General features: G+C 41.9%; 1 protein-coding gene across 3 annotated transcripts; it reads right to left on the reverse strand.

Moving 5' to 3' along the window:
• Positions 1 to 198: 198 nt before the first annotated feature.
• MOCS1 (molybdenum cofactor synthesis 1) lies at positions 199 to 27,396 on the reverse strand. Of its 3 annotated transcripts, none has more exons than XM_066316034.1 (11): positions 27,245 to 27,396; positions 19,377 to 19,509; positions 18,613 to 18,780; positions 15,590 to 15,754; positions 11,887 to 11,948; positions 11,549 to 11,660; positions 11,158 to 11,270; positions 10,402 to 10,512; positions 9,483 to 9,603; positions 8,175 to 8,222; positions 199 to 4,159 (listed from the first exon to the last, which is right to left on the reverse strand). In XM_066316034.1, the coding sequence occupies exons 1-11, from the start codon at positions 27,350 to 27,352 to the stop codon at positions 3,294 to 3,296; spliced, it is 2,007 nt and encodes a 668-aa protein (XP_066172131.1). In that variant the 5' UTR covers positions 27,353 to 27,396; the 3' UTR covers positions 199 to 3,293. The 3 variants fall into 3 exon arrangements, with proteins under 3 accessions (XP_066172131.1, XP_066172133.1, XP_066172134.1); XM_066316037.1 differs by having other exon boundaries at positions 4,035 to 4,159; positions 8,160 to 8,222; XM_066316036.1 differs by lacking the exon at positions 8,175 to 8,222.

Below are 27,396 nucleotides of genomic sequence, written 5' to 3' on the forward strand. Positions count from 1 at the left end.
GATTAAAATAAGTTTCACTCAACAGAAAAAAAAAATAGATTCTTTATAGTAGTAAGTTACTATGACTGATCCTTTGCTAATTGCTGACTAATCATACAACTTGCGAAGTCTGTCTTGTTGCTTGTCCCAAGGTAACTATTCATAGCTTTTGGGTTAAAACATAGACAAATAAAGACATTCGAAGTAATGCAAACCACATTCCATTGCAACTAGAATTTATTAAAAATGCACTGGACAAAAAAAAAGCAAGCCTCCAAAAAGTAGTCAGTTCATCAACATATATTACACCATGGCCCACCCAGCACCACAGAAACGGAGAGTGCTCTCAACCCATTTCTCTCGCTAAATGTGCATATAAATGTGCATAGTTTAAAGACTTGATAATGTAACATGAGCATAAAATGGCACTGAAGTCACTTTGCCCTGCACTTCCAGCCACTCTCAGACCAAGGAAGTAGTGAAATGTGCGTAAGAAGCGAGATGTGCGTGGTGGTCGTGCAAGTGCTCAGTAGTCCCTGGTATGGCCCTGAGTCCTTTGTGCGAGCTCTACAGCAGGACAGCACACTTCTCAGAAACCAAAGAATCATATGCCCAAAGCAGTATTTTACTACTACTGAGTACATCGAGTTTCTTTTTCATTTTCAAAATTAGCTAGAGCCTGGGGGTGGGCCAGGAGGGCAGGGTGTGTTGGGCATGGTGAGCGGAGGCAAGTGCTTGTGTCAGTCAGTTGACTTAGCAGGTTACACGTGTGCTTCCTTTTCCTAGCACTTTGTTTCCATGTTGAGCTAAGGAAACTTTTGTGCTATGGGCACAGCAGTTCCACAGATGAAAGGAATCTCTTGTATTTGCAGGATTGGGTGGGATTGTCAGTGTCAGTATGGCAGCGCTAGCTACACTCCTGGGAATGACAGGGAGTCAAGACTGGAATAATCAATGTAGTAGATTGTTCTGGTTGTCATGCCAGGACATGATTAATTTTTGCAGGAGCCAAGAGCATGGCTAACAGCATGAGGGGTTATTATGGGGACCAGGGAAGGGGTCTCTTCCAGTAAGGGAGTGGTCACATAGTGCCTGTTCCCTCTATTATTGAAGGTTTTGCTGCTCATTTTCTTATTCCATTGCAGTTTCCAGTAAATTTTTCTTATCTGAACCCATGATATTTACCTACTGTGCCTCCAATCCTCCTCTCCAGCCCACCACAGGGAGGGAGGAGTGAGTGAGAGTGGAACACTAAATTGGGGAATACCATTCCTAAACCACATCATTGATATACAAATACTTATGGATTTTGGGCACCAAGCTTTTCAGATTTCTTTCCCTTTCAGCTATAGCTGCTAGGTCTGTCACTCTATCTACCTTATCTCACAGTGACAACAAAGAATCAATGCACCTGCAATGGAAAGAGTTGCAGCTGGTATATGAGATCTGTAGTAAAACCTATTGCCTCCTCATCTGAGACCTGTGCTTACTTTACGTGAGCAGGATGTGCGTGGCAGTGTGGGCGCTCACAGTACTTTAACCTCTTAAGATGATTTTCTGGTAATATCTTTGACCTTACTAGAGTTGTCTTCAACCCTGTGTGTATGGAGGGAGCACCTTGAATCATGTGTAGCTTCACATTAGCCATAAGCAACCAGTAACACCCTGTTTAGAGCACTTAAATTAACATTTGAAAAGCAGACATTAATATTAACAAGAATGCTGAGTAATTTCTTACCTAGGACAGTTAATTACCAAAGCTAATTATTGCTACATGACTAGCCACTGCTACATTTATGGGGACCCTTAGGTACTCCAAGGCCAGAAGACTTCATGAAAAGCAAATCAGCGAAACATGCAGGAAAACACTCTGGCAGAGGCAACAATAACTACCTTAATTTTCCAAGTGGCCACTAGTATTAAAATCTGTTTTATGCAGGTTGGTGGTTACTACGAGCTGCACCACAGCATTAAAATTTGGCATTAAAAATTTGGCAGTCTTCTAGGGCTTGGAGCGACATCTCTTTCTAGAGTCAAGAAGAGCCTAATACTTACTTCTGTGCATGGCAAAATTAATCCCTTAAGCATGCAAACAGGGCATCCATGTATTTCAGTGCTAAGGTCAAAATGCTGGAACATGCTTTTAACATTGTTAACGTATTTTCAGATCAGAAAAAATAATTCTTCCAAACCCAGAAATCCTCTTTCTGCATCATGTTTTACAGAGCACAAGGCAGAAAACTGGGCAGGTGCCTTTTTTTTTTTTTTTTTTTCCTTTTGAAGTGGATATGTGGATATTTCCCACTTGCAGGTGTCTTTCTTATGAGGAAAGGATGAGGGAGCTGGGCCTGTTCAGCATCCAAAAGAGATGACTGATGTCTCAATGTATATCAGCGTCTAAGGGGGCGATGCCAAGAATATGGAGTCAGGCTCCTCTTGATGGTGCTGTGCAACAGTACAAGAGGCAAGGGGCAGAAACTGATGCACAGGAAGTTCGACCTGAGTTTCTTTACTCTGCATGTGACTCAGCACTGAGATTATTGAGAGAAGTTACAGAGGCTCCCTCACAGGAGATATTCCAGTCTGGACACAACCCTGTGCCATGTGCTCTGGGTGCCTGAGCAGGGAGGTTGGACCAGGTGACCTACTGTTGTCATTTTCAATCCTACTCATCCATTCTCAGATACTGTGAAGGGAAGCAGTAGCACTGCAAAGGGATGGGAGCTGCCCCTTGACTCTGACTGTTCCATGTTTTATAATCTCTGCTGTATGGTGAAGTTCCCCAGCTATGTTCTTCTCACTGTCACCCTCTATATTCAATGAAGGAGGTCACAGGGAAAGATGGACGGACACAGTTCTGAAATCTTAATCCTTGACTTAAAAATAGTTGCCAAGTAACAGCACTTTAGGCAGTGGCTTCATTTCCAGAGCTTACAATTGCACGGTGTGATGACAGCAGGTGTATTTCACAGCACAAAGGAAAAAAAAAAAAAAAACAAACCATAAACCAAAAACCTCTGTGGTATAAAGAGGAATCTTTTCTCAATCTCATCATGAGGACACTGAAATGGAAGTACTGGCAGAGTAGAGAAATCTGTCCTCTAGAAAATACACATGGTTTTCAACAGGCATAAGGGGCTCCACTGTTCACCCAGCAGTGAGCTGACAGAGTAAGGCAATGGTGGAGGCATGGGGTTGCTGTACTGTACACACCTGCTAAGGTCTCCAAGCCCACCAGCTGAGCAGAAGGACTTCCAGAAGAGGCTGAACAGGAGCAGTGGTCACTTGGAGGGCTGGAGGTATCTGGGTATTACCTAGGCCCTTGAGAAGTCTCCCCTCTGCCCACCTGTCTTACTAAGCAACTTCAGCTCTTGGATGACGATGTCATGAGTGACTGCTTTGCACATGTCATACACTGTCAGCGCAGCCAGGCTGGCAGCTGTGAGAGCCTCCATCTCCACACCTGTCCTCCCCCAGGTGTGACAGGCGCTGCGAATCACCACTGCATGCCTGGCCTCATCCAGGCTCAGAGACACCTCAACATGGTACAGAGGGATGTTGTGACACAATGGGATCAACTGGCTGGTCAGCTTGGCTCCCTGAATTCCTGCAATTTGAGCGACTGCCAGCACATCCCCTTTCTTCACCTGGTTTTGCCTCACCATCCTGAATGCCTTCTCCCCCAGGAGGACCACGGCACCAGCAACAGCACTTCTTCTGGAATCTGGCTTCCCTCCAACATCAACCATTGTGGCCCGTCCTTCCTCATCAGTGTGAGTCAAGTTGTCAGAGGCAGGAGGTACCTTGGTGCAAGATCCTGAATCCCTGGTATGGAATTCAGATCCTGAACATGCCTCTTTGGACTGACAGTCCACAGGAACTTGGCCAACAGAAGCATCAAGGCACTTTGTATCAAATGTTGAGCTTGGGTCCTTCTGGAAGACACAGTAGCCTCGCAGCTGGGTTTGTATAATTCCTATTGCTATGTGCCACTGTTTCTCTGGGTGAGATCCTGGCAGGAAAAGTTGTCCTCTGAGTTTATTTTTCATTGATGCTTTTCCCTTTTGTTTGGGTAAACTTGCTGTCAAAGTCAAATGGCTGAATGTGTGGCCCCACTGTTTTGAATTTGGGGGATTCTGTAGGCCATCTTGGCATAGTGGGAATGACATCAATGCAAGCTCTGGGGAAAAAAAACCAAAAAGTAACATGAGAAGAACATCTTACTAACTGGAAAGCTAAGCTGCCTGTAGCAGCTGAGAACCCTGTCAGAGCACTGCTTGGGACTTCTTGTGTTGTAAAAACCTCAATAAGCCTGAAAATATCCACTTTTTTCCTCAAGTTCCTTTTCTCTCATCAGTTCCCTGCATTTCCTGGTTTGCTATTACAAATGTCAAGACTCGGATCACTCATTTCAAGGTCCATAACAAAAAGAAAAAACCTTCTGAAAGTATGAACACCTTTTGGGAAACAGCAGCCAAGAAAGCTTATCAAAGCATCAGTTCTGAAGAAAAGTGAATCACTGTATCTCAGCATACTTTTGGGACCATCCCAACACCAACCTTTTTTCAAAAGCCTGGCTGGGTTAATAGGAAATTCTTACACTCAGATTCTCAACTCTGCCTTTCCAAACAGCTCCCTGCCAGCACAGGCGGCTGCACTTCCTCCTTTCATCTCCTTCTGCAGGGAAGGGTCATGCCAGCACTTGAGGACAGCAGGGACCAGAAGCACTGCAACTACACTGTCTACAAGCTCAGAGGGTGATGGGAACATCTCATATTATTGCCAGCTCTTAACACGTTAATGACAGCTGAAGTTTAAGCACTAGGAAAAACCACAGTTCCCTCACTGACAGATATATTTTGTATCTACTCAGAAGCATGGTCCAAGTTCAGCTGGCAGAGCTCCCAGCTGGCAGAGAGGTAGTAAGCCCTCCTGTCCCTTTTTACCATTTAATCCTTTGGTTTTGGCATTTGCATTGGGCTAAATGCCAAGTGTGAAGACAGAAGGAGTCTCTTTCACATAAAAGTGAACAAAATATTTTGTAAGTAAAGAAAGCAGTATAGAGGTAAGTGGCTAAGCTCTGGTTTAACAGCACCACTAATAAGCATGGTTCTCTTTTTCTGAAGCTCCTCCTCTCTCTGCTCTGAGAAATGTGGAATTAGGTTGTGTTCAATAACCTCCTTTGGTAGCTCTGATATTTAAGGACTCCCTTTCAGCCTATCCACAGGTGCACCAAAACAACTTCCTGCCCCCCTGCACATTGCTGAGCTACCTTTGCTGCCCAGGGACTGTCCACATGATAGTAACCAACACAGTCTATGGCCAAAGGTTTCATTGTGCTCCTCCATCTCTTTTTAAAAACAAACCCAGGAAACTCTTCCTTGTCAGTCCCAGCCTCTATTAAAACAAGACTGATGCACTTAGCATCATTTTCATCCACACACTGGTCTAAAAGTACCAATTCCTGAAGCTTAAATCATCCATAGATTTCATTATTATAATCACTGCAACAACCTAAATTCAGGCAAAGGCCTTTTTTCATCTACAGCTGATGGCTTACCCATGAAAATTAGGATTCCTGCAAATTTGAAAGCATGTGTTTACCTCAGAGGAATGGGATTAAATAGACATAAATGTACTGAGTGCAACACTGCTCTGCTTTAGAAGAACACAGGAAATTATTTTTCTTATTCCTCTTTTGTTCTCTCTTTTCATAGTGGGGCCTAACCTGAATATTCCTTTCAAAACCTAGGAACTCAAAGCAATCTGTTCTCCTGGATTCCTCGATTAGCTTTAAAGCTGAAGCTAAACCCCTGTGAAAGTGTCCTGTTTGCAGGAGAAGCCAGACTGCAAAAGCAGACAAGTACCTCTTTCCACAGCATAAACACATGTGGGTGGGAGCAGGGAGAAAAGTCTGCTCAAGTAGAGTTGGGAAGTAAACAGGCACTAAGAGACAGTACTGAGTGCAAAGCATCTTTGCTTTTCTGAGCAACCTACACTTTTTGAAGTTGTACCTAATCATCTCTATTTGCACCCAAATTGCTCATACACCTACAGAAAAACCCCCAAACAAACAAAACCAAAACAGTTTTCTGCACCATATATTGAAGCCATCTGACAATTTCCATCTTGTTATATTCTACTACTGCACCTCAAGCTTAATTGTGTCAGCTTCCAACTAGCACAATTTCAGGGGGAGAAAAGAAGGCAGGAGATAGTTAAATTAATAAGGAAATTCCCGTAACTGAAGTGAACCCAGGAGAAGAAGAACCTGCCGAAAGGAATATTTTGATTAAGGGAAATAAGATACAAACCATTTGGCAAAGGATTGGACAACAGCAGTGCAGGGAAGATGCCAGGTTTGGCTTACTGGGTCTAGCAAAACCAATTAGTGATTTCCACAGCATTCATTAAATTTCATTAGATTAATTCCATACACACACTCCCCCGCTGACTACTTGCACGCCAGCATTATTTGAAGTTTGTAACTAATTCAAAACACAATTAGGAAATCTCCTAATGATTCCCCATGTGTCACAGTGGGATACTCTCCACTCATCTCCAGTCTCTCCATTGATGCGATGACTGCCAGCAGTCAGTCTCAAAGGGAGATGGAACAGCTGAAGGAGGAGGACCTGGACAGGCTGCCTCTTTCACTGCATGTAAGACACTGTTAAAGCACTTTTCAAAAGGAAGTTGGATTGATCTGCTCTGTAGACATCCAAACATTGCTATGAATGCTAACTTTGGAGTGTGGGAATTCATTCAAACACAACTTGAAAAATTATTTAGATCCCAGTGAGCAGTCAAGAGTTTAATATAGTATTTTTCATCTTAAAAAAACAAACAAACAAACAAACAAACAAACAAAAAACCCCAAAAAACCACCAAAAAACAAAAAACCAAAAAAACCCTAACAAAATTTTTTCCTCATGCAGCAAGTCGATACACATTTTAAACAAAAGGTCCTCCTTACCCCTTTTCTGGAACACAATGCAGCAAAGTGGCCAAATACAAGTGAGTAAAAGCAGAAGCTTGCACCAGTCAACATGGAAAATGATAGCCCTTTAAAGTGGGGCACCAAGTGAAAAACATTTCCAGAGAAGACCTACGTTAAAGATCTCAGTGGATCCTATTTCCTAATAAAGGCAAATAAAGTACAAGCCCTTGGGGTTTGGTTTAAAAATAGAGTAATTGTTATTATATCACCTGTTGCAAAGACCTGCAAATTAATGCATGTTCCCTTCCCCAAGGGTACCTGTTTTAAAGCCTGTGTTTTAAGCCGCCCAGCAGCCAACCCTGCTCCAAAACATTAATAGGAGGATGAGAGTTTGGATTTGAAACATAATGTTTATGTGTTTCACCCTTGTTTGTTTTTTCTTTTCCCACACCTTGTTGATAAGAAACAAGGGAACATCGTGCAATTAATCTCACAAAGCTAACTCTTGTAACCATTTCTTATGGTCTATGGAAAGACAGCTATCTTACAGAATAGGTAAACATAGGCATGGAAGTAAAATCATACTGAAGGAGATGTTAAAAATGAGTAAGAGAACCACGGGAGTGCAACATCATGCACGAACAGAGCTTCAGACAGGAGGGGGAGCTAGCAAATAGCTTCAATAGACATTAGAAGGAAAGGAAAGGCTCTTGGTTCATAGGTCTTTCATGGTTGTGTTCTGAGAATCAGCAGCAAAAAGAGGCAATTTCAAAAGAATGAAGCCCACATCTCAGATTCTGAAGTAGTAATGAGGTAGGAACACTTGCATTTCTGTCAGCTTGATGGCTCTATATATGTTATAAACGAAGCTGAATTTCTTAATCCATAGATAAAACTCTATTCTATGTCCTTTATATTTATATGGCAATATGGTCAAAACTCACCTCAAACTGTCTTATAAGTAACTATACTGTTCTACTTAAGTGCAAAGGAAGCTTATAGGAAATAAGGTAGGAAAGTGGATTATCCCTTTGGAGAATGTAATGAACTGTCATAATTAGAGAAAACAAAACCAGGGCTTTCAATTGGAAAACTGGGTAAGGCTTGGTAGGGACACTAAACCTTTCCTCCTCTTCCACTTCAGCATGTTAACTTTGCCTAAACTGAAAGCAGAACCACAAGCTACTCTGCTCCCCCAAAGACAGAAACCAAACAAAATCATTGCATGTTTTTTACGTACTGATTTGTCACCCACCAATCAGGACCATTGGCCGGTTTTTCATCTGGGAAATGTTAAACATGCCTAGAAATAAAATAAGGAACACATAAAAATCCTGGCTTTTTAGGTGTTAAGTCATGCATCTGGTTTACATATTAGGTTTTTTGCTCTTCACAGTGCAACCTGCATAATACTAGGAAAAACAAAGCTCAGTAAAGACCAAAGGAACTGGAAAAAGGGGAATCCAGTGCAGTATTATTTAAAACTATAGCAGCCTGGGTCTCCAGGTATCCAGATGCTATGGGTCTATCACAATGCAGAACCCTTTCCCAGAAAGCTTGCCATAATGTGAATTACAGTCTGCCCACTACAGAATTCAATCTGTTTGAGACTATCTTGTCTTTTACAATAGTATTTGACTGTTCTAGTACTATAGATAAGCTGTTAACAATTGTTTCAGTTCAAAGAAATTCAATCGCAGAAGGCCTCTGCGACAATAATGAGATTAACACAAAGTGGGAGAAGAATGTCAGGTAAATGCTGCTGATGGCAAAATGACTTCAGTAGACTGTTCCCCAACCACTCCCTCCTTTCCCAAACCAGAAATCATACATAAAATAAAGGAACAAATAAAGGAACCAATCCCTCCACGCCTTCCCTTAGGTTTATAAGGCCCTGTTTTATCTGGGTCAGACCAATGTCCTTTGCAAGTCAGTCTATGCCTAGATTTAAAAGCTACCTTTAAATTTGTTTCACATGCTAGGGGGAAAAAAAAAAAAAGGAAAACTACTACTGTTACTCTGTAAGAAAACAAAAGGGCCAAAGCATATTTTTAGTGTATAGGGGACTAATCCATGATTATAAAGCCAGTTCATGTACAAGAGGTCAGCATTCCCAGCTGGAGTCAGATAACAAAAATTCAGTTAGGTTCATATGTGAATGTTTATATCAATAAAAATTCAGAAAAGATGAATATAGCTTGATAATGTGACTGCATCATCATGGAGTCTCTGTCATGACCTTTTGCAGAGCACTAGATGAGTACCCACGAAGTCCTGCATGGCAAAAAAGACATTTGTCACTTCTAAAAGTATGTTAATGCAGTACTCGGATCAACAGCTCAATTCAGTCCTTTTACAGCAAACTAATTATAAAAAAAAGGGATCCAGTACAACTACTTAGCTTTACACTTTGCTGTTGTTGAGCTGTGGTATTTGCATCTATTTGAGAACAAAATCAGTCCAAAAGGCTTTCAAGGCAGCTTATATTCTAATGGAAGGTTACAAGTACCAGGACACTTATTTCCCTACCACTGCTGTTATTTCTCTAGTACAAAAAACATACCAGCATGCTGTTTCTTTTTTCTGCCCACTGCTGCTCCAATGATTTGAATCAACTCCTCCTCTGAAGCACCCGACCGTAGGTGATCCCTCAAGGACACTTCTGAATTCCCAAAAAGGCACACCTGCAGTCAACCGAAGGAAGCAGAGGAGGACAAATGAGAAAGAATAAATTACTTTTACAAGAATTTGTACTAACCTCAGAGTGAAGAGTTTTGAAGAGGCCTACCCTACTGAAGGGAACATTTATGGAGATTGTTTTCTTTATCTCTCCTCATGTACACGCAGACAGCCTGCGATGTTTATGCAGCCTAAGCCCATTGGGCCTTCAGGCTGCCTCGGTCATCTGATGTTAGGCAGCAGCACAGCTGTTGTCAATATCAGGTGACAATGCATAAGTGCCAATTTTTAATTGAAAACTTTAATTTTCCCCCAGAAACTGCCAGTATCAACGTGGCAGGAAATGGTTATCCCTCCTTGTTCTACAGTCATTGAGCAAATGTAGAGGCTGCTCTTGAAGGAGAAGAGTTACAAGTTGTTTGGGAAACAAGACAGGATCCTTGTGAAATGCAAAAGCCAAGCCCTCACAGCTGCTTGGACCCTTTTTAAATGGGAAATCATCTGTTTGTCACATGTTTAAGATGATTTTGAATCAAAGATTAGAATAAATGTTTATATTTACTGGCCTTACAACCATGTTCTACAACTGAAGTTAACTATGGTAGCAAAACAGAGAAACCAAAAAAAAGATGATGTAACATCTCCCTAACAGCCTGACAAGACGAAACAAGAATACATACAAGACAAATAACAGGAGCTAGCTGGTAATAATTGTGAGTCTTTATATCCCAGCTACTTTTAGGGCATGAATTTCAACGCTATTTTCACTGCATGAAAAGAATCCTATTTCATTACCAACCTACCTTTAGGTTCCCATCTGCTGTTATCCTCAGCCGATTGCAGGATCCACAGAAGTGCTCTGACATGGAGGTGATAAAGCTGATTTGTCCCTGGAAATGTGGCACCTTGTAACTCTAAAGAAGTGCAGAGAAAAAAAAAAAAGTCAAATACGGACTCCTAGCTTTTACTGCTCCACTTGCCTAAAGACCAGAAAATCTATTTTAACAGAGATTTTCTTCAGTCCTAGGATCATATCAAATAAAAAATAAAAGCAAAATCAGTTGATTCAGGTGGTGTTCCAGTCTATTCTGCCCTGTTTCTAGAAATTCTCAAACTTGTTAAACGTTTGCTGTTGCAGTTATCAACTAACAGGTGATGCCTGCAGGGAGCACGAGCTAGAAACTCCCCATTTGGCACTGTACACTTTAAAGCAGTAGTTTTTTCACTGAACAACTCTTCCATCAGGATTGTTAATGTGCAGACATAGACTGACAAAAGTTTCAAAAGCCATAAATACAGGATACAGGCCTGGCATTCTTCGTATCTGACTGAAAATACACCTAGAAAACACACTGTATTTATAAAGGTACAGATTATGACTAGGACTCGTAAGCATCAAGCCTCATGCAGGCAGCTTGACCAAAACCCAAGAGTTACCACACTGTGTATTTATTACTTTGGCAGTCAAATATCAATGCTGAACTTGGGAGAATTTGGGGATTTGGGGCACTTTTGGGAAGGAATGGGGGCACTTTTTACGTGTTCTCTTGCAATCTCACCTTGGCTGTGCTGGAAGTCTCACAGGGTAATTTCTCCAATTCTGGCCATCGCTGTTTAATTGTATCAAGCATTTCTTTGTAGCTTACCATCTTCTTGAAGTTCCATTTATTGCCTAGAATTAAGAAAACCAGCCTAACCTTAGACTGTGCATTTTATTTTCCTTATTAGCAGAGAACCACTCTGTAAGTGTCACTTCAGCTGTACGTGTCTCAGCCCCAACCAGTCCTTCTATACAGTATGGAGGGAAGAAGAAAAGCTGTAAAAAAACTTCAGGCAATTCCTAATTCCCTAAAAGAGCTTACCAAAACCTCTAGAGACAAGGCTATGGGGTGAATATCCACCAATCAGCTCCCTTCTGTCCAAGAAGGATCTCAAAGCAGCAGTACTTACCATCAAAGGGCATGTATTCTATGAACCGCACATCCACAGGCAGATCCTTTGTGAAATCCACAAAGTCCAGCACTTCGTCCTCATTGAAGCCTCGCATCACCACACAGTTCACCTGCAGGTAAAGCACACACCTGAAACTAGTGAGCAGAGTATGACCTGCACCCCCAGCTGCACAAGGAGATAGGAATCTTCCTCTTGATGTGATCTTCAAGTTTTTCTCCAGTTTTACTAAAAATTACTCATGGGGTGGGGACATGGAATACAATAAATTGTTTATCAGGTGATCTGTATGTATGGTGAAACACAACAGTTGGAGAGGAAATAAACACTGCCTTTACCTTAACAGGACGGTAGCCAAGTTCGGTGGCTTTGTGGATTCCTTCCATTACCTTGTGAAAGCCTATGATACAAAAAGAGTGAAAAATAATTTTTGTTGTTTCAGAGCAGAATGCAGAAGGTGGTTATTTAGTACAAGTCAAAGAGATGACAAATAAAAACAAATCTGATTCAGTAGACAGGGCTGCAAGTAAGAAAAGCTGCAAATAAAGAGACTTAAATTATACCCCTGGTCACAAACCCCAAAGCCTACCAAGTTACTGTGCTCAAGTCATTGAGATCAATATTTAACTGGTATTTGAGTAATCAACAATACTGGTATGGTTTTTTACTTCTTTGGATATCCATGCATTACTTGCATATGATTCTGCACTTCCCTGTAATTCAGCTTTACTTGTGTTACATTCTTCTGAAAGGGAGTGGAAAGAATCTATGAACTGCCTCCAGATGCAATGAAAAAAGAATAATAAATTAGTATTTATTTTATAGTAATGGCCTGTGTCTTTCCTACAATGATGGGATTTCTCTGTTCCGAATAAGACAGTAATGTTGCTAAGTGAATTTTAAGAGGATTTTTCTGAAATACATTTGGGGTGAAATGAGTTTAGGAACAACAAAAAGGCCCTCGATTCCCTATTCAACCCTGGCTACAGATGTAACTGGCTTCCTGAAACTAATGACTGCTCACTACTCAGAAGCTCAGGGGCAGTATGTCTTAGAAGTTTTCATGACGATCCCCATGCTGCTCCTAGTCCTATGTTTTTCTGCACAGGTCCATCACCCTCCTTTCCTATCTATGATCTACTGGAAACTAAGATTCTCTAGTGAACAGATCATACCTTCATTACTCTGTAGGTGCTTTAGCAGAAAAAAGCAATAACTCAGTAGTATTCTGTGTACACTTAATATGGGATGCATTCAAAATCAGTAAAAAGAAAACTAAAGAGACAAAAGTTTGATTTCACTGCGCTCTGGCTAGTAAAGGCATCATAGAGCATGGACATAGCAAAGCAGAAAATAAAATTTAATAAGCCAGTTCTAACAATAATCCTGGCTGCAAAGAGTGGTGAAGAGCAGTGTTATTTCACATAGTGAAATAACTCTTGTAAGCAACTGTCTGAAGCCATGGCTTGTCACCCTTCTCAATCACCACCTACTTGTGCATGTGCCCAGGAAGTTTCCAGCACCTGTGGTAGATCTCATTCGTATTAAGCAAGACTGAAGGCAGATTGTGGCAACAGAGATAATGACACACTGCTGTAAGCACAACCCAGAGCCATGAATGGGATCACAAATCTCTGCTACTGCTCAGAAAATCTAACCTGTGGCCACAGCATTAGAGAATGCAGAAACTCAATGTAACTAAAAAGGCCAGGAAGCAACCATTTCTCCTCTTTCACTCAATGAAAAATTTCAATACTTTCATCATAGTTAATTTCTTCTGAAGTCACAACTTTAGCCAGATTTATAGTACAGAGAACCTTAGAGCCATCCAGAAAACCCCTATATGGAACCCCCAGCAATTAATCCTTACAAGAAAGAAGGCTTCAAGCCGACATTTAATGATACAATTCAAGTACATCATTACTTTACTTTCCTTGTATGAAACACACAAAAAGAAAGGGACAGGCCATAAAACAGGTTAGACTGGCTACCTGCATGAAAGCATTTTGCATTTGTTCATCCCTTAGAATATGGTAGATTGAAAAAGTAGAAATATTGCATTACTCTAAAGTGCTTCTACACATCAGTGAAATCTCTGATGATCTCACAGTCATTTTGTCTATCCCAACCATCTGCAAGTAGAAGCAGCTGTGATACAGGGCACCTGCAAAGATACACATTTTCTACCTCTTCTTAAATTCCAACATTGACTTGCCAGCAAAACAGAGACATTCCAAGTTTTTGAAGTTCCTGGTTAGCTCCATAACCAGATGCCACCTTTACTTTCCAGAGAAGTTATCAGCCTGTAAGAGGCCAAGACCAAGAATCCCTCTCACCTTAACAGAGCTATATTGTTGCCTCTGGAACTGCCAAGGAGACAGGGTAGCTCAGTAGGGCAGGCACTCTATTCTCTGTTCATTCCATACTTGGAAATCTCCTATTAAATAAAAACCCTCGGGGGGGGGGAAAAAAAAAAAAAAAAAAAAAAACAAAAAAAAAACACCAGAAAAAACTTTAAAGCAATAGAACTCAATGTTAATATTTTTATCTGATCTCTGCTTAGAAAAAATATCTATGATTTGGAGACTTTTTCTCCTCTTAAAAAATACTCGGTAATAGAAATTTCCCTGTCCATTGCCTATGCCACTCAGTTGAACAATTTCTCTCTTTGTTGGTGTAAAGATCTTTTTTCCTTTAAGGGTGGAAGAAAACATTTACATAAAGAAAAATTACCCTCATCACCTAATAACTTTTAGTTTACTTTATAAGGAGCAGATTCCTAACAGCTTCTAATCAGATATGAAGATCTCTGGCCTTGTAATTCAGGAAGCTGGAGGCTCAGGTTTGCCCCTTCAGTGGCAAAAAGAAGAGCTTGTTCCTAATGAATGTCACAAACCAGATAATACTCAAACACACAGAAGGAAAGAGCACAGTCAACACCTGTTTGTGATTAAATAATCCCAAATACCACTCTAGGGGCCAACTGTGCCATGACACAACCAGATCAATGCAATATTCTACACTGGATGGATAACGCTCCAGTCAGCTTTATGACAGGAACTGATTTTTGCACAACGACACACAAACCTGAACTAGTGCTCCCATAGAGACTGTTGACATGGACACCTTTCTGCACATGCCAGCAGAATTGTTGCTAGCAATGATTCAAATGTTGACGTTACTTCTCACAGCATTCCAGATTTCTACCATCCTTTCCCTACATCTATCTGAGGCTGTTGCACCATCTGGTGGCTACTTAGAGGTTTTGTCAGAATTAGAAGTTCACAGCCTACTGAAGTTATGTTGCTGGACAGGAAGAGAATGATACAACAGCAAATCAGTTTTAGTTTGGAAGGAAGCCCAACTATGAAGCTGAGATCCATGATCAGCTTTAGGATTCATTTAAACCAGAATCTGTAACACTGGGCATATCCAAGCATTTTTTAAATTTTACTTGCAATCATTTGCTCAGTAGGACTGCAGTTACAAAGCCAACAGCCCTCCTCAAATTACCTCAGGCATGATATTTGTTTATTCCTATTAAAAAGTTTACAGAACATCACTAACCTCAAGTGAGACCAGTGCTAGCACATCCTAAATATAACTTCTAGAAACTGCCAGTATTCATGACAAGAAGTTCAGTTCTTGTAGCATCTTTGTCCCCAGATGGAACAACAGAAGCATCTGAGTTTTTTTAGCAGTATTAAAGAAGAGCAGCACATAAAACCAAAATAAGATTTCGAGAGTCCTTTTGAGAGCTATGACTAACCAATTATAGATTATATGACTAGCCACATGACTGTGGTGATTTGAGCATCTTCTATTTCACCAGCTCCAACAAAAGGGGCTCTACCTGCTAAGCATTACAGAAAGATGGAAAAGGAGCCACTACTGAATAATCTAGTGTAGAGTACTTTTCCCAGCCTCAGAAGGACAGCCATTCACTTCCCTCCCAAAGTAACTGACTGTGAAAGATACTGTAAGCAACTCATGACATTCCTGCAAATATTAACACAGTTGCCTTAGAAGACAAGTTTGTACCTTTCCTTCGGACAATGAACTCAAATTTAGCTGGCACCAAAGTATCCAGGCTAATATTAATGGCATTCAGTCCTGCCTCCTTCAGCCGGGGCAGCAGTCTGGTCAAGTTGATCCCATTGGTTGTGACAGCAATGGTTTTCAGCCCTTCTAGCTTGTACAGCTGACCTAGAAAATAAAAAGTAAAAAGAACACTTAAACTATAAGTTACACAGAAAATCCAAAAGATTTGTGATACAGAGAAAAAAGTATCACTGAAGGTGTGAAGAAAATGTGGATACTTCAGTGCTTCCGCCTTCTTCCAGCTGTATTGGTTTAAGAGACTGATTTTAGCACAAATTCATTTCAAAAGGTATGAGACAACAATTTATTACAAGTGAAACTGGTGGTAAAGTTTTGTTTTATTAAAATGCACACTAATTTTATTCTTCATTTCTTAAATACCTGCTTTATTGTTGAAAAGCACCCTCTGATTTTGTGCACTTTCTTTTCCTCATCCACCTTTGCAAACTGAATTTTGTGTTCTGCAATACTAACAAGCAGCAAGCCAACCCTTTCACAACTGACACCTGACCTAACTGTTTATTTAGCAACATTTGTCCTACAATGCTTTACCAAAAACCAGTTCTAACCCAGAGGTAGCTGCCAGCAGTAGAACTTTAAACTTATGAAAGAAATATCACATGCAGTCCTAACTAAACAGAAAAATGTCAACATACTAGACTATTACAGAGAATCCAAGACAACAACATCCAAAAGGACAAAACATTTGCACTTGACAACGGAAATATTTCCATTACCAGTGGTAGCCCGGCTGACTGGAGCGTGCTTACGCAAGGCACTAAAAAATGGCCAAAAAAAAACCAGTGTAAGAAACAGTTAATATCATGAGATTAAGATTAAGAAAATAGCTGCCTCCTCATAAGCCAAATGCAGAAATCCTCAGCATACCAGATCTCCAGAGAGCAAGCTTTCAAACCTCCAGTTATCAGTACAATAATAAATAAGAAAAAAACCCCTCATAAACAACTCACAGAAGCAGAGCCACAGCAAAGTAATTTACTTTGGTTTTATCTTCCTTCCTCATAACTTCCACCCTAATTGTTTAAGAAATATTTGAAGAACCCTTACTCTTGAGGCAGCAGCAATTACAGCAAAATATTTCATAGTCCCTTCTTCCCTCACTATTTTCCCTCTATTTGTTCATGCTGATAAGGGCTTTATTTCTGCTTTATCTCATTTCTTAGCTCTTTCAAAATATTCACTGTAAGCTGAGTCCAGAACTCTGGAATGGGTCAAGCCAGGTCACAGCAAAGATGCTGAAGTTTACAGCAGCAGCATTTTGGAACATGATTAAGAGCTCCATGAAGACATGAGGTTGTGGGGAAAGAGCAATCTTTACTAAGAGAGATTTCTTTTTTCCTAGCTTTCAGCTCTCAAAGTCCTCCCAAATGACCAAGAATAACCTCTTCTTAGAGGATAAGTGCTACTAGCTCAATTTTGCCAAAGATTATTTAACACTCGCTATCACTAGCATCCTAATCTTTGTGAGAGTGAAGTATACATGCTGAAGCCAGAGGATAGTTTGGGAACATCACTACTTTTATTCATAGCCTCGAAACTCACAAAATGCTCAACCTCAGAACAACTGGGAAAAAAAGTCCAGGTGCCATACAGGTTTCATTGCTAGAAATGCAAAATGCATAAAGATACCAAATAAAACTAATGTCATTCTGCAGCTTAAAATGGAAAAAAAAGTAGCACCAGGTGATTAGGTCAGCAGAGGCAGCAGCTGATGTCCATACATCTTTTTCCTCATCAGACAGGGCAAGATACAGGATGAGGCACTGGAAATAACACTAATATATGGAATCACCTGTAGTAACAAATTGGACAGTAGACGACTGTGAGAAGTTAGAGATGGAGGCTTTCCACTAACACCAGCAAGTTAAGAAGGACCAGTCAGAACACTCTACCAGGTGCAACCTTCACAGTGTCTTGGTTTCTTGGCTTGTTGACTTCTAAAATTAAAAGGGATGAAAGAGACTTCATAACTTGGTAACTCTCCTCGTATCTGTATTAAACTTGTTTGCTGACCTTTGGTCACTGCTTTTGCACCAATCAGCACAAGCAAAGGCAACTGACAAAAACGAACAACTAGAAAAGGAAACAGAACAGATGCTGTAAGTCCACAGCATGAAGCTAAAACGTGTATGTCAAACATGAGCCATGAAGTAAATCGTTTTACATCTACATTTTCCTTTAGGATTAGGAGCATCTGCTTAAATAGACAATTTTTTTATATATTCTCCAATAATTTCCTTAACTGCACTTCTCCCAGTTGACTCCAGAAAAGCTGTGTATACTGCCTAACACATGAACTAACAGGTCTACTCTACACCACTTCATTCTTGAAATGGGTATAAAAACCTGTTATAAAAAGTCATCCAATTCCATCCTCCACCACATGGAAAATGATTTTGTTAATGCAGATTTGTACTCCTCAGACTACTAATAATAAAGAGCTACCACAGAGTTTATATCCGGTGCTTATTTAAACTCTGAATATCTCAAAGGAGATGGATTCTACATTCCACTATCAGCTGCTTCAGGAAAGTCTCAAGCATGTTTTCACCAGTCCCCAGGACACAATTTAGCTTTCAGCAAGTGTAGATGCTGACTCATAGTTTATGTACATGCATCTGTTACAAGATTTTTAAATAATCTAAAGAACTGTAGCAAGTCTCTGAATAGCATGGTCTCCTACAGCAGCTTCAAATTACATCTGTTCATTGAAACAACTAAAAAACTTGAATTTGTGTATTAAAAAAAAACCCCTGGTAACAGAAATCCAGCATTAACATTTTTGAGCGTTACTGGTATTTCACAGATCATTTATAGTTTTGGAGAAAAGCTTGCTGAAAGTAAACCTAACTTATACCTCAACCCAATTCAGCAGCTGAGATATTGTAGCCAGCTTCTCTAAAACCACCTAGAAAACCAGACTAACTGTATTTGGAACTCACCCACAATATCCACCACATCGGGACGGATGAGCGGCTCTCCACCTGTCAGTCGGATCTTCTCCACGCCTTCCTTCACAAACAGTCTGGCTAAGGTGATTATCTCCTGGGCAGTTAGGAGCTCTGATTTTGGAGTCAGCTGAACACCTTCCTCAGGCATACAGTACTGACCTGAAACAAAGATTACAGAAATATGAGGCAAAAAATAACCTGCAACAATTAATCCAATATTGATAAGAAAAATGCACCAAGGGCAGCTGTCTTTAATGGATGTCAAATGACACCAACTGCGCAAAAATTTTACAATCTCCTAAAAATTTCCTGGTTTACTTCAGAGGAAACCCCAAGACTGATTTGATGTGCCTCAAAATTACAACGGATCCATTCTGAAAAAAAAGACAACCTTATTTCTATCTAACCTGCATTCAAACTGACACCAAGTTTGACCAGCAAGCACTGGAGCATAACCACAGACTTTCCAGACGTAATTGTGGGAACGCCTAGGTATGAGCTCTCCTGCTCACTGACTTTGGGCACACAAGCATCATTATCTAAACCACACCAAGTCTGATAAAAGATCTGTCACTTCCACCTGTCTCTGGTAGATCCCTAGGCTTGCTCCAAGTTTGTGCTCTGTCTGTCCTTCATCATTACTTTGTAAAGATAAGAAACAGCACAGGGCCAACACAGCAACGATACCCTAACTCAAACCTTGGCCTTTGCACAATATGTGCAGAGTTTTGTGGAAAGAAAGAGCAGACACTTACACCTGAGGTTGCACTTCTCAGTCAATGAAATTCGCAAGTAATTGTGCTGTCGCCCAAAGCTGTCCATCAAAAAAGCAGAGAACGGAGCAGCATGTTCTAGTACAAAGCGTCCTCTTCCTGAGCTTTGTAATTCCTGTAATAAAAACAAGTAAGTATTAAATATTTGAATAGTTACCCTGTCAGCTTGCTGTATAAATATCAACTTTGAACTCAACTGATGATTATTATTCCGTTCTTCCCCACATAGACAGCTGCCCAAGGAAAACCATTGTCAAAAGTGGCCATTTATTAAGTTTCCCACCCTACCTTAATCCATTTCTACAATTTTCCCTGTTCATTTTAAGATACCGGTCTTTGCCACAGATGCTTCAGGCTTTTTGTGCAGAATAGAGGGTGGTTTTGTTCAACTGCCTGTCTCTTCCCAGAATCAATGACCTAAGATCAGCTATGCTCACTACAGCCCTTGGGTAAATGAAATTATAGAGTAGGGGCCCTTTCTGCATTTCACCACAAGCAAACCTGAAGTTGATGAAACACTGCATCTCTGCTTGTGCTCCTACCATATTCCCTGTGCAATATTAACTTCTTGCTAACAGCAAAGCTGAATTATCGCTATACACAATTATATTTCATGACACATGTCTTCATTTCCAACAAAGTCTTCCTGCCTAAACCCATATAACAGAATACTTCCAAAAGGCTTGTCTCAGTTAAAAGATGACAAATAATGCAGGGCACGGGGAAACTGGAAGAGAAGTGATTCTGAACACATCTTCAAACTGAATAAAAAAAGATCAGTTTTTTTAAAATTTCTTTTTTAACTGTCATGGAGTAAATATTACAAGTGATTTCTACTTACAGTTTTGGGTTTTTTTTTTAAGCACAACATAGTATAATCTAAAGCAACATGATTTTTAGGAAGTACGAGTATTTGCCATCTAGAATGAGGGCATAAGAAGGATGAGGACCTGCTGGAGCAAGATCAGATGAGACCACAAACTGCTAGGACTGCTGGAGCACCTCTTGTAATAAAAACAGTCTGATAACTGGATTTGCTCAGCCAGGGTAGGAAATGGCTTTGAGGAGACATTATAACACTTTCCAGTATCTAAAGGGGACTACAGGAGAGCTGGAGAAGGACTTCTTACAAGGGCCTGTAGTGACAGGACAGAGGAATGGTTTTATACTGAAAAAAAGTGGATATAGATATTAGGAAGAAATTCTTTACTGTGAGGGTGGTGAGGCACTAGAACAGGCTTCCCAGAGAAGTTGTGCATGCCCCATCCCTGGAAGTGTTGGATGGGCTTTGAGCAAGCTGGTCTAGTGCAAGGCATCCCTGCCTATGGCAGGGGGCTGGAACTAGATGGCCCCTTCCAACCTAAACCATTCTAGGCTTCTATGACCACATTAGGTATCCAAATAGCAGCTGCAAATGAATACAGTTCAAGTTTATACCAAGTAACTTAAAAATATCAGTAGCATCAATGCCAGAATGGTTTAAGTATAGCAAGGTCTAAATGCAGGGAGTCCCACTGCCTTTAGCACGTGACTTTCCAATTACAATGCTCTAGCTCTCCTTTTCTATACCTGTAAAGCACAGCTGAAACCACTCTGCTACACCTGGAAAATATTTTGGTATCTCAAGTGAAACTTTAAGTAACTGAATGAACTCTTATCACAGCACTGCAGAAAAGCAAGAGTTTACCAACATACTTTTATCAGCTGGTGGATACTTGGTTCAGGCACTACGTATGAAATATCCAAACCCAATGTAATTCAAACTCTGCTAAGTATTTTCATCTACTACATCAGAGCTAAATTAACATTTTATAGGAGGTCAATTTAGGAACTCATGAATGAGGCCAGCTGCCTAGCACCACAAAATAAACCAAAGAACACAAAATAATTAGGGGAACCACCTTCACTGGATCCTTGTTAGTTAACCACATACAGACATTTAACAGTCAGCCATGGAAACCAGAAGACAAATAAAAGATTCATGGATATAAAGTGTATTTCATATCTACTGAAAAGGCCCATACAAAACCATTTCTGTGTACATGGTGTCCACAAAGTCCATGTGTGTGTGCATGAATCAGCTGCAGAACTGTGCCTCAAGTTGAAATTGTGGTGACTAGTCTCAATAGTCTGCAGCAGGCAAAGGACTAAATAAAGTTTTGACATAAATTTAGGATGTAGAATTAGGAACCAGACAAAATGACACATTAGTGGGTATTTAAACTGCATACCTAAGCAAAAGTAATGACTCACACCCAGTGAAAAAGAGATCTGTGCAGTCTCTGGACATAATAAAATCAGAATGTATGGGATGATGCCAAGTGACTGGGCAGGAACACACATAGCCACAGCCATCAGCTCCCTGGCTCTGGTCATCACTAGTAACAAAAGAAGCTAATCCTGCACAGGATTTCCCCACAGTCCTTGCAAGGAATCTAGAAATGGCCAGCTGAAATGTTAAACCACCCAGGTATGCTTCCTCAAAACATTTTATTCTAGAAACATTTGTGGATGGGTGTAAGCCACAAAGGACCCTCAGTGATCAAATCAGCCAGACAGCAAAGGTCATCTGGGGAGAGACCCAACTTCAGCCACCAGCAGCTGCAGCACTTTTGTTTCCAGCTGTGCTAACACCAGGCTCCTGCTAAACATACAAGCAGGAGCAGTCGTTCTTGGCAGCACAATCTTTTCCCTAACCTTGAAACAATCCACTACACTTGGTCCAAACAGCTTTGTGGTAAGATAAGAAGACCTTACTCTACGAATATCCATAGCAGTGAGGAGCCAGAGGAGACAACGGAGATACGAAGTGGCTGTTTCAAAGCCCAGAAAGCATCTGTTTACCCCCGACAAAACTGCAGTAGTAGTTTCTACGGAATTGCTTTTCTGCCAGAAGAAAGCAATCCCTTTCAGTTTCAGAGGCTGCAACAATAGAGGCGTACAGGGTGCAAGACCAGCCCTGCCAGGACTTGGCCTTGCCCTCCTGCAGCACTCAAGTGTAATTTGCAACCACAGTGCAGCCACACCCACTGCTCACACACCTCCCTTCACCTCCCCTTCCTGCAGCATGCTGAACAAGTCATCCGGTTTTTAAACACCCCGAGAAAATGCTCCAGCCTAGGGATGTGCTGGTTGCTGTAGAGCTCTGCACAGCTTTAGGTTACCAAAAAAACCCAAGTTAGGAATCCCTTGTTTTGACAGAAATGCTAGTTCTGTTCCACTTACTGCAAGTTAAGTGTTTCTCCAAATATAAGCCAGGTTAACTCAAACAACACAGGTAAATGTCCAGACTTCATTTCTTCATCTCCCTCAGTCAGAAAATCCAGCCCTGAACAGACTAAATCGAAGGATAGTTTAAACCTGCCAAACTCAGAAAAAACACAACACAAAAAAGTTTGGGTTTTTTTTTTTCTTGAAAACCATGCTGCTTTCTGGCCTGGTTGGATATCTGATGTTATCCTTCCTATTATTTTGGAAAGGTGTTCACATTTGACAGGTAAAGCACTCCCAGGCTTATTAAAATTATCTGAGCCCCTCTTGTGGGAGCCCTCCTCTGCTATTTCTTTCCCAGTAACTCTTTCCTGCATCTTTTTCAGGATTGGGCTTCCTTAACACTCCACCTGAAGACAGAACAGTATAAACCTCCTGCCTCTCAGTTTTAAGAGTGTGCATTACAGGGAAGGAAGGAAAGGAAAAGTTGTCCTGCCTGGAAGAAAGGTGGGGGCAAATGAGGGACACTTTAATGATTTTATGTAACGAAAGACAAAACTGCATACTTTCAAAGATAGTGATACACTTAAAATAATTTCCTGTTTTCAAGAAGGAGCCACCACTGGAGTGAGACACAGGAGACCAGTTCTGTTGCTGGTCTGCCATCCATCTGCATGGCTGCTATGGGAAAGGTAGCTAAAGTAAGAGGAGTAACACTGCCCTTCATTAACTATTCTAAAGTGAACTGCCAAGAAGCAGCATTAGAAGAACAGGCACTCAGCAATAAATTGGCGTAAAAAACTTTCAAGTTTTTATTGGAAGTAACTAACTCTTGGTGCAAAGTAGTGGGTTTTAGAATGGGGAAGAGAAAAATGTTTTACACTACTGGAACTTCTTTCCATCATTTTCTTGTTGTGTAGAGAAATGGATTTGTCTGGGAGGGAACAATGACAGGAGATGGAATTTTTAAGCTATTCAGTTTCTGACCAATTAGATTTCAGCACAGAGGAATTAGGAGATACCCATAACTCAGTACCATCAGCTTGAACTCCAGCAGAGGTGGATCCTGTACTACCAAAACTGCTACTGCACCCAGCACTGACTCGTATTTCTATCAATACCACAGAAAAGGCCAATTATCAGATGAATGAAACCTCAGCTGCCTTCCTGGTAACTCAGGGCAAGGATGAAGCATTCTCTCAGGTTGTTGTGTAAGTAGGATTCTCTGAAGGGGAAGAATAGGTTGAGGTTGAACCTCGTCACCAGCAGCCATTGTGAGAGCTACTGAAACGGAAGAAAGCAAAAGCCTGCTACAGTTCCTAGGCTACAGGAAAAGGGTTATTCAGTTCCCCGAAGTAGGAAAAAGTGGATGGTTGCTACTATTTTAACATGTCAGTGCCCAATTACATAACTTTTTTCACTCAGAAGGGATGTCTATAAGTCAAGTTCCCACTCCCCTCTCTCCTTAGTAGACAGGAGACACTTCTGCACATGGGAGGAGTATGCCTTGTCACAGTGTGCTTTATCTGATCCATGAAAAAAACAGGTTCATTCTCTGGGCTGTCAATCACATGTTCCATACTAGTACTGAAAGAATGAGAGCTTAGCTGACTGCACCTAGCAGCTATATTTTGACAAGCTGTCAACCCTTCAGACCTGACAATTCACCTGTGATTTCCAGGAGAACTCTTCTAACAATGCAGCAAAATTGGAAGCTGTCAGCAGAGGTATCAATAACCACCAGGAACACCACAAAGTGACAGATACTAGAAAGGCTCAGTTAAACACAAGGGGGCAGACAACAGAATTCTTATCTACTAATCAAGCTGACGATCAAGTACTATCTTTGCTCTACTCTTCCACCTTCACTTAATCCCCAGTGATATTTGTGCACAATAAAAGAGTAAAGCTGGCAAAGACTTCTGCACAGGCCTCAGGGAGTACCAAAACCTGTGTACCCATGACAATGTTAGTGCTGCTCTTCAAGCTCCTGCAATCCTGCTGGGTTTATGGACAGCACTGCTGTCTCAGTGCAGTACCTAACACTGCTGCAGCCTCAAACACAACTCAGCAAGAGCTCTTCTCTTTCACGCCTCACCTTTAGCATCTTAAGTCTGTAGGGAAGTGGTGACATAATGTCCTTGGTTCAACCTGGAAATCAGACAACCGCAGAGGCTGAAACGGGTCTAAGTAGGCCAAGTGCCAGAATGAGGTCTGAGCTGAGAAGTCCAAGACAAATGTTTTTGTGAGGGCTCAGCAGCTGCTGCCCAACAGCTGACCCCAAACAGCAGGCTACACTTGCGGGTACTGGCACAGAGAGCAGTGCCCAGGGAGCTACCCACAAAACAGAGCAGCAGCACACAGAGAGTTTCAGACACGACTGGCTGGGAATGAAGGCCATGTGAGGTCTTTCTGGGCAAGCTGGACTCTCCACTTTATCCCAGCACTGAAGGCTTCATTGTGGCCACAGAAATTTTCAGGTGGTTGTGTTTAGATTACAGGATCTACAAGAGCAGATGGAGAAAGATGAAATGAAACTTCATATCAAGACCCTTACTGGACATGATACATCCATAGCAAAATTAAAAATAAATAAATAAATAAAAAAAGCTGATTTCCAGTTTTGTAGCAGAAATAGGTCAACCTACCTGATAATTTTAACTAAAAAAAAGAATCTGGACAATATATTATCATGGGTACAAGATGGCAGGATGACATCAAACTTTGTTAACTGTGAACTAGCAAAAAAAATTCCAAAGAAATGCTTGCACACAATCGAACAACTATGAAAATGTTGCTTTCAAAGTGCCCATAGCTTCATGCTCTGTTCTAGTCTTAGAAAAAGGAACTCCACCCTGTGCACTCTGTGCTCAGAGACTGACAACTGTGTCTCAAAAGCCAAAATTCAAACAAGTAAATAGCTTACCACACACTGCTAGTACAGCAGCTGTACCGATCCCACTGTTTGCAACCTAACCGAAAGACTTACAATGGATGGCCTTGGACACAGCCTCCCAGCTGTGGGAGGCTGAGTTGAACCGCCTGAGTTAGAGTTCTGCCTTCCATGGCTGGAATGACCATTTTAAAGGGGACTGAAATACAGTCTAGTGCTCTCTTCTCCCCTTTGCACACACCTCCTTCCGAAACTTCAGGAAACTAAACAGAACCCATGAATACTAGCAGTTCCAGCACAGAAGACACTCAAGCAGTATTCACAACTATTCCGAATGTTTGAATGTTCTCTTATTTGAAAGCACATTTCACTGTCCCCTATGACTGTAACACTAATTGCTTCTCTCTACAGATGAATCCCAGGAGACTGAGAACAGAAAGGAGCAATGTTTATATTATCACTGTATAGTTGTTAAGTCTGCAGTGCCTTTGCTTTTACACTAGTTCACTTCTCAAGCCCTGCAGGATATGAGCCAGTGCCCTGGCACACTTCTCATATTTACTATGCCATAAATGCATATCCCCCATCCCATTCTTCCAGCTACCGAGGCTTTTTGCCCCTAAGGGATGTAGGGTTTCAAATGGATGTCGTAATCAAGCTCTCTCAAAAGGAATCCTGAATATTTGTTAAAGCTACTCAATGTAAAGAAAGTAGTGAAAAGTAATTCTGATCAAAATGTATAAAAATGTTCATAGCCTAGGAAAACAAACAAACAAAGTCAATAATAAGACTCTAGTTTTCTGAGTCAAGTAAGCATTCAATAAAGCAATGCACGAAGCCATTTGGTTTCCTGTAAATAAGCGGCAGTGAATAGATTCAATTCTGGAGACACAGAGTCTGTCACTAGTAGCTTTAGCTTATTTTCTGTTTGTTAAAGCCAGCCCTGCAATTGAAAATAATTCAATAAATCATGTCCCAGCTGGGATTCCTGTGTGCCATGCCCTATTTCTGCTAGAGAGTTACAGAGCCTTTGCCCTTCTGCGCAGCTTTTTCTCCTGTCCAGCACCAAGAGACCGAATCCCCCCGAGGGACCAAAAGTTAAACCGGGAGAAGCTGTATCAGAGCAACACCTGAGCTGACCTGGCGCCAGCACCAGAACAAACAGGCTCAGTGCGAAGTTCGCATGACCATCGGAGCACAACCACCGAAAGCTGCCAAACCACTCGGGTTTTGACCCGGGCTGATCAAAGAGCGTTGTGTAATCTCTCCTTTGGCTGGGCAGGGGCACAGAACCGGCTCGGTCCATGAGACCGGGTGTCCCACGTACTTCCAAAGTAAGGGTGACATTTCAACAAAAGCAGGACATAGCATTATGTACTACTGTGTTTTGTTGACTCTTCCCTCTCCCCTACACATAATCAGGTCCCGTTCACCGCACAAATCACCGGGATATGGACAGGTTGCATTTCCCTGGAACGCGCCGGCAGCCCCCCCCCGCGGTGCCCAAGCCCCCTGGTCACCCCGCCAGGCGCCGCCACGGTTACCAGAGCATCCAGGAAACGCATCTTCTCAGGGGCTCCAAGTCCCAAAGGCGACCTCGGGCGTCCCCGCCGTGCTCGCCCCCCGGCGCCCCCCGCCCGCCGCCGGCCGCGAGCGCTCCCCGGGCCCCGAGCGCTCCCCGGGCCCCGAGCGCTCCCCGGGCCCCGAGCGCTCCCCGGGCCCCGAGCGCTCCCCGGGCCCCGCTCACCTGCGCGGCGGCCGAGGCGGCCCTGGCGCGCGCCCCGCTGCTGCAGGCGCGGCGCGAGACCGCCCCGCGCGCCCCCCGCACGAGCCGCCCCCACGCCGCCGCCGCCATGCGGCTCCCCTGCCCCAGCGCGCGGGGGGCGCCGCCGACAGCCC

The sequence above is a fragment of the Sylvia atricapilla genome, chromosome 3 (assembly GCF_009819655.1).
Source record: "Sylvia atricapilla isolate bSylAtr1 chromosome 3, bSylAtr1.pri, whole genome shotgun sequence".
Taxonomy (NCBI): domain Eukaryota; kingdom Metazoa; phylum Chordata; class Aves; order Passeriformes; family Sylviidae; genus Sylvia; species Sylvia atricapilla.